The sequence below is a fragment of the Anomalospiza imberbis genome, chromosome 6 (assembly GCF_031753505.1).
Source record: "Anomalospiza imberbis isolate Cuckoo-Finch-1a 21T00152 chromosome 6, ASM3175350v1, whole genome shotgun sequence".
In the NCBI taxonomy this organism is placed as follows: domain Eukaryota; kingdom Metazoa; phylum Chordata; class Aves; order Passeriformes; family Viduidae; genus Anomalospiza; species Anomalospiza imberbis.
This window is the reverse complement of record NC_089686.1, coordinates 12,005,679-12,019,920: the sequence shown is the minus strand read 5'-3', so window position 1 is coordinate 12,019,920 and position 14,242 is coordinate 12,005,679. Positions and strand designations below refer to the sequence as shown.

At 43.7% G+C, this 14,242-nt stretch overlaps 1 protein-coding gene across 1 annotated transcript; it reads right to left on the bottom strand.

Annotated features, from left to right (window-relative positions):
- Positions 1-1,633: 1,633 nt before the first annotated feature.
- On the bottom strand, positions 1,634-11,161 carry SLC25A29 (solute carrier family 25 member 29). Its single transcript, XM_068192456.1, has 4 exons — positions 10,925-11,161; positions 9,235-9,278; positions 4,633-4,716; positions 1,634-3,994 (listed from the first exon to the last, which is right to left on the bottom strand). Exons 1-4 carry the CDS (start codon positions 10,956-10,958, stop codon positions 3,251-3,253), a joined length of 906 nt encoding a protein of 301 aa, XP_068048557.1. The 5' UTR covers positions 10,959-11,161; the 3' UTR covers positions 1,634-3,250.
- Between the last annotated feature and the right edge of the window lie 3,081 nt (positions 11,162-14,242).

The following is a 14,242-nucleotide window of genomic DNA, read 5'->3' as shown; positions in this document are numbered from 1 at the left end:
TCTCAACCTGCCTTCTTTCAGCTAAAGGCCTTTACCCTTTGTCCTGTCACTGTAGATATGCGGAGAAGGCCAAGGGAGAGAGGACAAAAAACTTGTCATGTTACAGAGCTGATAAATAAATTTCACACTAGTTCTTATTATAGTAACTTAGTCAAGAAGTAGTATGCATGGGTACTTTTTCCCCTTTTTTCTTAATTGGACATGTTTATGGCTGTAACTTTTAAAACTGGTATGACTCATCTAGTTTAAGAAAAAACAGGGCAGAGGCACTTGACAGTGAGCTTCATTTTCAGTGATTTTTACCTTCTTAATCCCTTCAGTTATTTGGGAATTGTTTAATAATGGTGTGGAAACGAGGATCTGGGAAGGCAGGATGTAGTTCTGTCTGAATTGGCTCACATCTCAAAAATCTATCAGGAAAGAACTGTATTATGATTTAAAAGGCTGTGGCTAATGTCTAGCTTGATTTAATAGTTAGAAGTCACATGGATTTCAAGCAAGTGGCATCAGACTAGGCTGAAAGCTGACTTTAGCCTCTTCTCAGGCTTGTTGAGTAATATCCAGTGTCTGCTACTGCTTATTTAAGTTCCAGATGGATGAATTTCTGGAAAGAACACTTTAGTAAGCACTGCAAGTAAAACATTGTATAGCCCTTTTCTGTTTTAATGATACTGGTCTTCTAAGGAGACACTGTTTGCTTATTCCAGGTTATTTGTTTCTGTTCCATAGTTCAATGTTGAACATAGTTGTTGTTCCTGCTGAGAGAACAAAAGGTACTTGACTGGAACTGACCCTGGCCATAGTCAGGTGGAGAGGTGGTGGCCTTGCTGTTCTGTGAGCCAGGAAACTGACACTTGGCAGGGTTTGTGTCAGCCAAGTGTATCTGCCCTTTAAGAAGATGAATTAGTGGAGCCAGTACCTGAAATAACCTCTGAAGAGGAGGACATGAACCCACTGGAGTGAGCCCAGAGGAAGGACACAAAGGTGATCAGAGGGCTGGAGCACCTCTCCTTTGAGGACAGGCTGAGAGAATTGGGGCTGTTCAGCCTAGAGAAGAGAAGGCTCTGGGGACACCTTCCAGTACCTAAAGGGGACACACTGGGAATGTGGAGGAGGACTTTTTACAAGGGTGTGGAGTTATAAGGGGTAATAGTTTCAAACTGAGTAGGTCGAGATTAGGTGTTAGGGAGAGATTCTTTACTGTGAGAGTGGTGAGGTGCTGGAACGTGTTGCCCAGACAGGTAATGGACACCTGCTACTTGATTTGGATGTGACCCTGCAGGGACTCAAGCCTTGTCTGTCCCAGCTGTGCCTTGGTGCTGATCAGCACAGATTAAACCAAATGAATGCAGAATAGGAAGTGTCTAAGCACAGAGGCAGCGCTTTGGCTCTAAAAGCAAGATTGTTCTTTCAGTAGAGGAAAGGTCAGTTTAAAGAACTGAGATCAGGCAACTTCCTTTCTTTGGTGGGGCCTAAGCCAGAGCAAGGCCCTACCCTTCCCAGTGGTGCACACAAGGCAGATACAGAGCAAGGTTTCCCTGGCAAAAACCAGAATCCCCATCCTCATGCAAGCTTGATTTAACACAAAGAAGCATCTGAGTAAAACGTAAGAAAAACCAAACTTCAAAGAACCAAAGGCAAAATTTTAAAAAAATTTATTTCCTCAATATATACACAAGAATTGACATACTCCTGGTACAAAGGTGTAAATGGTCTTTGCTGTGATTTGTTGTGCATATGCAGCTTAGTAGACAGATTTAACATTCAATTTGAATCTCAGTGCAAGTAGGCACTAAAACATCCACCATACCTTCAAGGTATAAAAAGACATATCAATTTTACAGGTTTCTCCAGCATATTTTGTTACAGTGCAAAATGCTATGAAGTAACGCTTCTTTAGAAAATTTGTATATATTAAACACATATTGCACTTGTCCCAACCAAAAGTGTAACGAGTTGTATTTACTGAACTAGTTTGATATGTTTTAAAACATTGCTCACACACATACAGTCCTTCCTTCTGGCTATTTGTGCCCAATATGTGTAGCTTTTAGCTCAAATCTTAAATAACTATTTGTAGCTCTTTGGCTAATTCAATTCTTCTTGAACAGACTGGTAAAAAATAAATTACAGCAGATTAATGAAACAAGAAAATTCTCTAAAACCCTTTATAGTCTTCTTTTCAGTAGCACTGTAACTAAATACATAAAAATCAGTGTTGTTTAAATTCTTAATGTAAGTGTATTGAACAGCAACCATTTCAGACACTTACACCCCTATTTTCTGGAAAGGTATGAAACCTCCAGGCCTAAATATGTACGTATTTCTAAGATACTTCGAGCTGCTAAGCTAACATTGCATCCACAAACATTTTGTGCAATACCACAGGCAGGACTTTGACTTCTGTACATCACTGGCTGCTATGGGGCATGTTGGGAGAAGTGGTGCAACGTTGCATTAACTTCAGAGAACAAAGTCCACTGGACTGAACTACTCAATGCAGTCTGTGCACCCACCAAATGAGAAAGAGGTGAGGGCAAATAACACCAGTCCTACTAGATTTGAGTTTCCCTAAATCCTTACAAGCCTTGAGATTTAAGGAACAAGTGCATTTGAGTGCAGATGCTAACTTTGTGCTTAAGATATTTATTCAAAGCTGAAAGGTCAGGGAGTAACTTAGGTACAAATTTTTTTGTTTGTTTTTTACAAATCAGTATGAACAAAGTTGCTACTAAAACCATTGACATATAAAAACAAAGGACAACTAAAACACAGGACTAGCTGAATGCTAGTCCATGTCTTTACAGTTCAGGGTTACCTGCAAAACGCCTCCACCATTAAACTTCTTCCCCCTTCTTCACCTTAGAGGAGTACACTTACTCCTGTCACATACAAAATGACTATTTCTTTCATGAAAACATTTCTGCATTCAACTCAACTCAGTCATTCAGAACCTGAGTGAAAGAAAACTCGATTTCTGGTGCTAGAACACTCTCCAGAACCTCTTCTGGAGCCACAACAGCAACTTTCTAAAGGTGGGTCCCCCTCTTACTTGAATACTACTAGATATGGAGTCCTGAATAAGGCAAGATGCTGTTTATACAAGTAGTGAGATGAAATCCTAATTTGATATGTTTAGGAATTCTTTATACAGATAGCATAAATCTACACTACCTGTGTGGGTCAAGTGTTCATGTCTCACAAAACCCAACCAGCTGGGCTTTGGATGAGAAGAACAAAGAGAGAAGGTTCACAAACTGGAAGGCTGATGGATTACTGGACCTGGTTCACATTCAGGAAGGTTGTCTTCTGACTTCATGTACATTAGGAACACAGTGACAGTAGCAAAGGTAGCTGCATTGACGGGAAAAGCACGGAGAAGTGTGGAAGTGAGACCTCTTGTGAACACTCTCCAGCCTTCCTCATGGTAGCTCTTCCGGACGCAGTCCAGGATGCCGTTGTACTGCGTGACGCCTCCGACGCCGTCGGCCTGAAGCCGCGATTTGATCACATCCATGGGATAGGTTGAGAGCCACGACACGATGCCCGACATCCCTCCAGAAAACAGCAGTTTGGGAATAACGTAGCTGTCTTCAGCTTCACAGCCTAAATACCGAGTCATGCAGTCATAGGTCAGGAAGTAAAAGCCAAAGCTCGGAGTTTCTCTTATGAAGGTAGAAACCATGCCCCTGTTGATACCCCTCAGCCCTTCCTTTTGATAGATTTTGATCAAACAGTCCAGAGAATTTTTGTAGTTCTTCGTTTTTAGTTTATATTCTCCTGTTCCTTGAAGCTGCATCCTTGTCTTTGCCAGCTCCATGGGACAGCAGATGACACACTGGATGGCCCCTGCTGCTGACCCTGCAAGGAACTGGTTCAGAGGAGTGTCTTTGCCCAGAGCACGAAGGGTGTTTCCTTGCACACCGAACACCAGCGCGTTAATGAACGTAAGTCCCATCATTGGTGACCCAATACCTTTATAAAGTCCAAAAGCCTAATGGAAGAAGGGAGGGAAAACCTTTTTTAGCAGTGGTGTGGATAACCTCCTCAAACTGCAGAAACCACAGCCTTTCTGGCTCTTTTTTAAGAGTGGCCATATCAGGACCACCTTGTTTTGTAATAAGAATTTCATCTCTGCCTAGGACACAAACATCTAAGCAATTTAGCAGTACAAAAATATAGTTGAACACATTCAGAAAATAATCTTACTCTACCCAGAGATAGGTTTTCTGGCAAGTCTTATAACTTTTCTTCTTAAATAGCTTACTTAAAGCCTGAAGCCAACTTCTTAAGAATGGTCCTCAAGTTTCAGCAGCAGCAAAAACACCTCACTAATTTCTTTACTCGCTGATTAGATTCTCAGAAAACTAGTTATTTAAATAACTCCTTATTTTATTTAAAAAGTTAACCTCAAAATACCATCTTCTGACTTAGTGATCTTCTTCCCAAAGTTTCTGGCGAAGTTCTGACTACAATATCTGCCCTAAGGTGAGGGGAGGTTCAGAGCATGCTTTATCTCTTGATCTTCAACATTTGTCAGCTTTGTTTTTAACAGCTTTCCCACCTTCCTGAGCCAAAATACACAAAGATTAAAAAAAAAAAAAATACATAAAGCAATAATTTTGTACTTACAGATTCTTGCTTTATGATGGACTGAAAGCAATGGAAAGTCCCACGGTAGAGAGGTTTCTCTACATTTTGAACTTGCAGACGAACCTATAAAAAGTTGTGTGAGATACCAATTTGTACATCAGGAACAGCCTAAAGGGTAAGCTACTGTTTTGTACCTATGTGGAGATTTTCTATAGCAATGCATATGCAAGAGCACAGGCTGGACACTGGAATGCCATATGTGGCACAATAATTTGAAAAATCTTGTGTTAAGTGTTTTGAATTAAGTTTGGGGGTGAAAACATGAGGGGAAGAGGATCATTAACTTCTTGTAACTATGAGCAAACCAGTAAGTGGAAGGGTACATGGACATCTAGAATTTCAAACAGAGCTTTCCAGTACAGGCTACAATAGGGACTTACTTTAACTGCCAAGAATTCTTCTGTTCACACTAAGGAATACCTGTGCAAACCTGAGACAATTTAATTTAAAGAATTATTTGCACGTCAAGCATGAGATTAGGATAATTTTAAAGGGATGGAAACTTTCTACAATACCCATAGTGTTTCTAAATGCCAGATTTGGGCCCATTCATTGAGATCTGATTTTTTTTTTTTCAGAGGGTAGCTGGGCAGTGCCTCTTAGGATGTCTGTCTTTACATAAGGGAAGCAGTAAAAAGCCATTCATCTTTTTAAATTTTAGTCTGCTTTAGTTTTTTAGCCTGCTGAATGCTAGCAGTTGGTGAGGGTGTAGCTGCTTCAAACCTTTAAATGCTAACAGTCAATTAACTTTTCCACAACTGAAACAGTATGTTCTGCTGGAGAGCTAAATGCTATTGTAGCTGGTGGTCTTAGGAGATCCCTTTTCTGGATGCTTTTTAACCTATAATGGAAAATTTCAATTCTGTTTTTTCATGCTTTTTGCCCTCAGCACACTTTAAAAGAGTCTCAGTTCTGCCTAGCTCAGGCAAAGCTCTACACCCAGCAATGACTTCGATTGATTTCACTGGATTGATAAAGTTATAAATCTGTGTTTGATTTCCCGCATGGAGGGCTGCAATGATCTTCAGAAAAGAAGCTTATCGACCATGTAATAATACTGCTGCAACTCCAGGGCAAAAAACTTCAGTCTCTTATTCTGAGCAAAAGAAAAGAAAATTTACATCTATGTGAAAGATTCTTGAACTTAATTTTTTTTCATGGTTGCCTAAAGTAATAAAAAACACCACCACAGCAATGAAAGACCTGTCATACGTGCGTCTAGAAAACGATTTATGGGGGTGGTTTGTCAGAATCCCATATTCAGGTTAGCTTTCTTCAAAGCAAAAAGAAATTGACAGTTTTAGTGTTTTTCCTGCAACACGTTATTTTATGCTTTGTAAATCAGAGCTGTAGTTTTCAGTGTCATTTTAGTATGTATAATAGCATATGCTAGCCATAGTGGGAGGCTGAGATCACCTTGGGTCTTGCAACATCTCAGCAATTAAAAGCAGGCTTACAGTAGGATTCAAAGAAAATAAATCCTTTGTCACTTCAAGTGACTTTTGGGGGTAGACAGACTGTCAAAAGTATTAAAGAAGCAGGTCCACAAGCAAAGGCAAACCTTAAGTTGTCACAAAGGTTTTACTCCATTTAGAATTTACTGTTATTGTTTCAAACCTTGTGTGTGACTTCCACACATAAGGGCTTTGGGGGATTTGCAGCTTAGAAACCTTCTTACTTTATCTTTTCTGCTTGTGCTGAATAGTTTAGAATTAGCCATATCTATGGGCTGAATTTCCTAGTGGCATACAGCTCCCTCTATTTTTGTCTAAATAATTTATAAAATATTAACCAATTAAGCTTTGTTGTAGGGTAGAATATTTAGAGTACTGACTCCCCATGTCTAAGAATGAAAATCCTCTTTCTCTTGAGCACAGTGCTGGTCACATAAGGGTACCCACATTAGCGAACTGCCACGTACGGCAATGAGTGCACATAAAATTTGCATTTTCATGTGTGTTAATGCCAAATTCAACAAGCTCCTTAGTGTGTACAGCTATAGGAAAGATGAATCATGTGCAAAGTTTATCCACCTGTTCCCTTCATTGCCCAGTGTTCTATCTTCCTTCTTATGGGAAAACACTGTTACTAAGGTTTTAGGTCCAGTAAGAACACCCAGTAATTTCACATCACTAAAGACTTGCATAAAGGCACTCAAGACTAAATAAAGAAACCCAAAGCACTACATCCTCAAAACAGTCCAAGCATTTAATAATGTGGGAACTCAGTGAATTCAGAAGTACTTGAGCAATGAAAACATCATCCAAGAATATGTAGTGGATAAGACCTCAACAGCATTGTGCCTGAGATTCAGTTTTAGAGGCACTGTGTGTGGGAGTGTATACAGCCAGAAATGCCTAGCAGAAAGAAGATTCAGAGTAAAACTACATTAAAAAAAAGGGATATTTAAACCCCACTCCCTCCATGCCATAGCTGTAGAAGAGGGACACATCAGTTTAAAATTAAAAAGAGAAAAAGCTTCATAAGTCTTTCAGTTCTTTACTTGAACTAATACATTTGGGAATAAATTAAGACTGAGAGAAACAGAAGTGTTCACCTGGGCTATACTTACTAGGTAACTCTCCCGTGATGAGGCTTATCTGTCATCTACAACAAAGTAACACTTTTGCTGTTAATGAAGACAGCCCCTAGCTCAGAAAGTAAAGGCAGTTAAAAGCAAAAAAGCAATTTTATACATTACATCAACAAACCAGGGATAATGAGTTTGCCAGTTCTGAGATCAGCTCAGTTGCAGGTTTGGCAGGGTGACTTCACCAGCTTAATGTCTCCCTGTGTGTCCCACCATCCCCCTCCCAGCTCTGTGAAACACGAGCACCAGCCAAAAAAAACCAAAAGAGCTTAAATGCCAAGAGAGATGTAAAATTTTGGCTTATCTAAGCAGCTTTCCCATTGTTCAGTTATATTAAAAATGCACAGTCTAAGGTGACTACCAACTAGGCCTTTAAACACTGCAGAACAATAACAAGTTAAGAATTAACACATATACATACACACGTTATGCAGTGTCTTTTTTTTTTCCTTAAAGGGTGGTTAGTTTTTCCACATACAGTGGTGGCTATGCCAGCTAATAATACAAACATTAGTTTTTGTTTTAACAAAATAGAGATAAACATGTACAATACCTTCTAAAGGATATGAATATATGTGTCACACTGGATTTCATAAAACATTTAAAAACAAATTATTTGCTCTATTGTGAAGTAAGATGCTTTTTTCCCCAAGCTGATACATCCATTTTGCAATGGCACATCTGCTGAAGCCAGCATGGGAGCCCTGGTTTTTACAGTTAAATGTTTAGCTTCATGCAATAGAAGCTGTTCCACTTAAAAAAAAACCAAAACAAACCACCAACTGAAACCCACACATGGTTACCTTTAGTCTGAGCACAGAATTTTAGCAGTTTTACTGGATTCAAGGAAATGATTGATCACCTTCAGTTAAGCACGTAAAACTTGGCAGGATGGGAGAGAAAAAGACAGCTGGCCCTGTACCACCATAATAAAAATTGTGCGAGTCTGGATGATGCCATTCCTGAAAATATATTCTAGAATTCAGCTGAATTATTTAACTGTCAAATGTACCACATCCTGAGCAACAAAAAGATTTCACTGTCTGAGCAGCTTGCACTGCAAGCTTGTAAGGAGGATCAATATCCATGAACTCAGAAATTCTGTATTGAATTAACCATGTGCTGGAATACAGAATGTGGTGGGGTCCTCACTAACACTATCAGCCCACAGCCTTTGCATATCTAAAGTCAGCAAGGTAAAGGTATTCCAAATATAGATTGACTACATGGCATGCTGGCTGCTGCAGTCAAGTGACCTGATGTATTACTTTAGCAGGAAATACACTGATATCCCTTCTCCTATTCTTCAGTGCAAGACTTTGGATAAGGCTGCCAAAAGGTGACTCAAATTGTCATTCTGTTCTGAAAGATGGGCTTGGACTCCTGAGAGCCCTGGATGAGGAACCCTCCAGGAGATCTCAAATCTTGTCTTTATAGTAGCTGCAGTATGTGTAACACACACAACTGACCACCAGAAAACCAATTTTAACTTGGAAAGTTATAAAAATATATAATAATACTTAGAGGAAACAGCCCCCAGACAAGCTCCATACTGTAGATTTTTATTGACTTCCACCTAGTGCTACAAATTAAGGAGTAATAGCAGAGCTTGAGGGGAAAACAAAACACCAATCTTTCAACATACTAACAAAGTGGGTTTGAGTTACAAATGCAGGAGAGGCAGTTAGTGTTGAACAGCTGCAGAGAAGCAAGCTCAGAACAAAATTTAGTTCAATGTAAAGTTGTATTTCCAAATACCACATTGTTACTGCACTGAACTGGCAGTTTAAGGCTAAGGTTTATGTTACTAAGTTTTCACTTCTGAAAAGCTGGAGATTGAAGAATCTAAGACAGTAGTTGTGGAGGCTTGCTCCAAGCTTTCCCATGCAGATTTACACTCCTACAATGTCTGCGGATTTTTTTTCCTCCCCCACTGCTTGGAGAAACTAAGTTTTCTACTTAGAGGCAAATATATTTCATAATCAACCCACCTTAACAGTGTCAAAGGGGTGTCCCACCAGCACACCAGCAGCACCTGAAATGAAATAAACGCCATGGTTGTTACTCTGAAGTTTCTTCCTGGGTCTGGGGCTCCAGCAGCCCAGGCAGGACCACCAGCCTGAGGTGTCAGTGCACAACATGGTTGGCAAACCAGTTAAAGAGCATCCTACCAAGTCAGGAGATAAGAGATCTACAATTCAGTCCTTCGGGCCAGTACCAGGTGCCTTTGTGCTTCTCAGGAAGCCTCTGAGCCCCAGGCAGGGGTTGAGTTGTGTGACTACAGACTGTGCCACACCATATGGAATGTGCAGCCATGACTCCTGGCCTCAGCTCAAGGCAAGTCCAGAGGGCAGAAAATGCAGGTTTCCTCTAAAACACAATATTTCATGTACATATAGCTCTGTGCAGGCACAGAAAACATGTAAACATCTCTGGGGGCAGCAGAACATTAATGCTTTCTGCCTACAGCCTTTCCAGACGTGACAGCAGCACCTGCGCAGGGACCACACATTACTAAAAACCTTTGCTTTATTCTAGCATCAAAGGACTTTTTAGAAGCCACATGCAGGCCCGTTAGCTACACCAATCTGAACACAGGCATTTTGCACACACAGGCTGGAGCAATGAATCCTCTGGCTCTGCACTTCTGCGCCCCAGCAATGCCAATGACCGCTGCCAACAGCGAGAGCCGCAAGGGCGTCCGCGCACCTTCCCAGGGCCGTGGAGGACAGCCGCCCTCCCTGTGCCGGGAGCAGCGCCGTGCCTGCTCCAGGATGGTGCAGCCCAGGTTGTTTAAGGCCAGCACGGCAGCAACACAGCCCAAGATAGAAAAACAGCAATGTGCACTGTGCTCGGCACGGAAAGGCCAGCGGCACGGCTGACCCCGAGGGAACCCTGGCAAGGCAAGGAGCACTAGGACGAAATCAGAGAGACGCTGAAAAAAGGAATTTCAAACACGTTTGCCAGGTTGGCAAAAAAAAAAAAAAAAAAAAAAAACAGCGAGCGCAAATACCAGAAAAGACGCGAGAGAAAGTCTCCTGAACACAATTTCATAGCTGCTAAATATAGCAGGCGGCAGGCCGGCCGCAGACGCGCGGGGAAGCGCAGGACGCGCGTCCGTGCTCTCCCCGCTCCATCTTAAAGCTGCCCAGGGTCGCTGTGCTCAGCTCGGGGCTCCCGACCGCCCCGCGGCCCCTGCGCTCGCCCCAGCCCCCCGTCCCCATCCCCCGCTCCTGCCAGCCCCCCGGACAGGCCCCGGAGGGCTCGGTGCGCACCCGGCACACGGGAACCCCCCGGAGCCTCCCCCGCCCGGGCGCGGCTCCTGCTGCAGCGGGGCCGCTCTCGTCGCCCCCGGCACCATCCTCCGCTCCCAAAATAACAGCGCCGCGCCCAGCCCTCCTCGCCGACCTGCCTGCCTTTCTTCCGCATTTCAAGAGCATTTCGCTCTATCCCCTCCTCGCCTCTTCTCTATTTCCTCCTTTTTATATTTCTCCCCTTACTCCCCTTTTCCTTTTTAAGGCTTTTTTCTGTTTTTGTTTTTTTTTTAATTATTATCCTTTTCCTCTCACCCCCTTCTCCCTCGCATTCCTGTCCCCTTTTTCTCCCCGTTCCCCACCATTTTTAATGATTATTTTTTATATGCCATATGATAACAGAGAGGCTGCAGACCCCGACACTCACCGCCAACACATCCCGCCAGGAAATCCAGAGCCATGCCGGCAGCGTGGGCCCTGCGCGCCGCCGCTCCGCGCTCTGCCGCTGCGCGCCCCCGCCCAGCCCTTTCTACCCGAGCGAGGGGCCGGGCCGCGCCCCGGGGGCGGGGGCGAAGGGACAACTCCCCCCAGGCCGCCCCCAGCACTGGCGGCCCCGCGGGGGCGGCTCCCGGCGAGGGACGGGATGGAGATGCCGGGAATGCTGAGACTGCGCTCTGCTTCGGCACCTCCGGCACCTCCCTCTACCCCCGCCTTCAACCTGTCGCTTCTTTCTCTGCAACAGCTGCATAATGAACCAGAAGGAAAGGCTGAAAAAAATTTGGGAGGGTGGAGGGGGTAGAGCATCCCTCTTGTAGAGCATCAATAGCACCTGAGTTGTTTTGGGTGCCCAGGGAGGCTGTCCTGGGGGGGTTCTTGCTTCCTGGGAGAGGCATCCCTGGGTGCTTGTGGTTGGAAAGCCTGAGGAGCTGATAGCAGGGGCCTTTGGAGAGGGTGCCCCCTTTTAACAGGGGTAAAATGCCTGCCAGACGTGTTAGGAGGAAAGGCTGGGGGAGTCAGGGCCATTCAGCCTGGAGAAAAGAAGGCTCCAGGGAGACCTTCACAGAACAGTTTGGGTTGGAAGGGACCACAGTGGGTGCATCATCTTGTCCAACCTTCCTGCTTAAGCAGGGTCACCCCAGAGCACATGGCACAGGATTGCATCCAGATGGTTCTTGAATGCCTTCACCGAGGGGAAACTCCAGACCATTTCCAGGAAATCTGTTCCAGTCTGCAATCACTGCACAGTGAAGGAGTTCTTCTTCAAGTTCTGCCAGAACTTCATGTGCATCGATTTCTGCCCATCATCTCTTGCTCAGCACCACGAATAAGAACCTCGGTCCATCCTCTTGACACCCTCCCTTCAGATACTCATAGACATTGACTGAGTCCCTTCTCAATGGTTTCTTCACAAGGCTGAACAGGCCCAGCTCCATCAGCCTAAGAGACATGTTCCTGTTCCTGGATCAACTTTATTGCCCTTTGCTGACTCACTCTTGGAGCTCCATGTCCCTCTCTCTTGTACTGAGCAGCCCAGAGCAGGACACAGCACTCCAGAGCTGAGTAGGGGGCAGGATCACCCCCCTCGACCTGCTGGCAATGCTCTGGAACATGTTGTCAGAGAAACTGGATGCCCCTCCCTGGAAGTGTTCAAATTGAATGGCACTCCAAACCACCAGTTCTAGTGAGAGGTGTGTGTCCCTGCCCATGGCAGAGGGGTTGGAACTGGATGGTTTTTGGGGTCCCTTCCAACCCAAACCATTCTATGATTCTATTACCAGATTCCCCCCAAAATACTGTCCCAGAGAGGGGAGGAATGGTTGCATCAGCAGATACGGGCCTTGTGCTAAATGCTGACCCCATGGCACAATGGCAAGTCTGGGAATGAGACCCTGTCTTTGATGGTCAAAGCCCAGACGAGCAGCCTGCTGCCCGTGGGGCTTTGCAGAGCCCTGGATCTGTGTTGCACAGCACTGCTGCACTTCACCCTGCACAAGGGGCCTCTCCCTACCCGCAGGCTTTTCTTGTTCTGCATTAATTCTGCTTTCCTGTTAACATTGCCTGGCTTCAGGGTGCCCTGATGCCAGAGTGTTTAAATGGGAAACTCAAGCTGTTGACAGTTTGAAAAGGGAGCCCAGTTTAAGCTGCTCGTTATTTCTTCGTTATTTCTGCAGGCAATGTCTGAAAAAGGGGAATACCAGTGGCCTAGAACAATAAGTAGCCTATTCCAGCTTTGCTTAGAGTAACAGGATCTTCTTCAGGGCCTGCACAGTCTAAATTGATTTTAGATGGTAAATTCCAGAAGCAGAATGGAAAAGCAGATAGGTGGATTTTTATTCCTTTTTTTTTAACTTTAATTGCTTTCCATGGTATGGCAGGGTTTTTTTTTAGGTGTAGCAGCTCCATAAAAAACCAATAAAATCTTGCAGTGGAATAACACATTAAAAATCAATCCAGCTTTTACCTTCTGTGTGAAGAAAGCACACAAACAAATGAACAAAGACAAGCACGCTTTCAAAGAGGTCTGAAACTGCTAGTAGAAGTAAAAATGAGAATCTGTCCCAGATAAAGCAGCTCTTGGCTCTTGGACTATGATTACAATTAATAAATAGACAAGATGTAAATGCAAAGCATTCAATGAATTCCTGACATTACCCATGTCTTCCAATCCAATGCTCATTTGGGTTCCTTCCCATCTCTGAAACCCATGAAATTGAATCAAGCACCAAGGTGTCTCTAGGATGGTTTGGGTTCCCTCATTCACATACCTGCCCTACCTGGGGATGACCAGTTGGTACTAGAGAGCAGGTGGATGGGCTGGTCCTGCTCTCTGACACAGCATCAATGGCTTTGGAACTGCCCTCTCCTGCTCTATCACCCACCTCCTAACAGGAGCCTTAGGTTTTACTGAACTCACACATCTACACACAGTACTTGAGACCAAAGAGAAATCCCTGACCAGTTGCTTTTCCTTAAGCATTTTATGTAAGTGGAAGAGACTTTCTGTGACTCTTGTCACAGAATCCCTGGATCCATGGGGGAAACTACAATCACATGCAGAGTTCTCCAGGTGAAAATCCAGATGTTATAGGTCTCTGTCTTGTAGCACAAGGCTTGGAAGGATCAGCTTCGCCTAAAAGATTCCTGGCCAAACTGTTTGAAATCTGTTATTCAAATCCTCTGATCTCTCAAGCAATCTGCCTCAGAGGAATTGCCTTCTCTACTAGAAGTGGTTTTGTAATTCTAATGTTTGCTCACAGTGGTCAGGGAAAACATTTCCTGTCTCTTTGTAGGCACTTCTAGGTTATCTGAAAATGGTTTCAGTCTTGGCCTTTTCTTCTCTGAATTATATTAATAATTATCTTCTGATCTCTGAACCTTCTTAGCCCCTCTTTCTTCAGCTGATGTGGAGTTCCTTGAACCAAGTCCTAAGGCCTTGCTGAGTGAGTTCTGGGAGATTACCCTGGGTGTTTGCAGACAACACTCTTGTTCATGTATCTGAATATGAGATCAGAGATTCACGAGAGACATATAACATAACATGATATGATATTGTTCACTTATGGGCAGCCTGTGACATGTGATGTGCTCCAGGTCCCTTCTGATAGATCAGCTGTGTGCCACAACATTCCCTACCTTGACCTTGCAGATTTTTTCTGTAGTCATTCCTAGCTGTTCATGCTAAATTGCTTTTTCCAGATTGTATTTCCAGTTTGTCAAGATCACTTGAGTTCTAATCCTGCTGTTG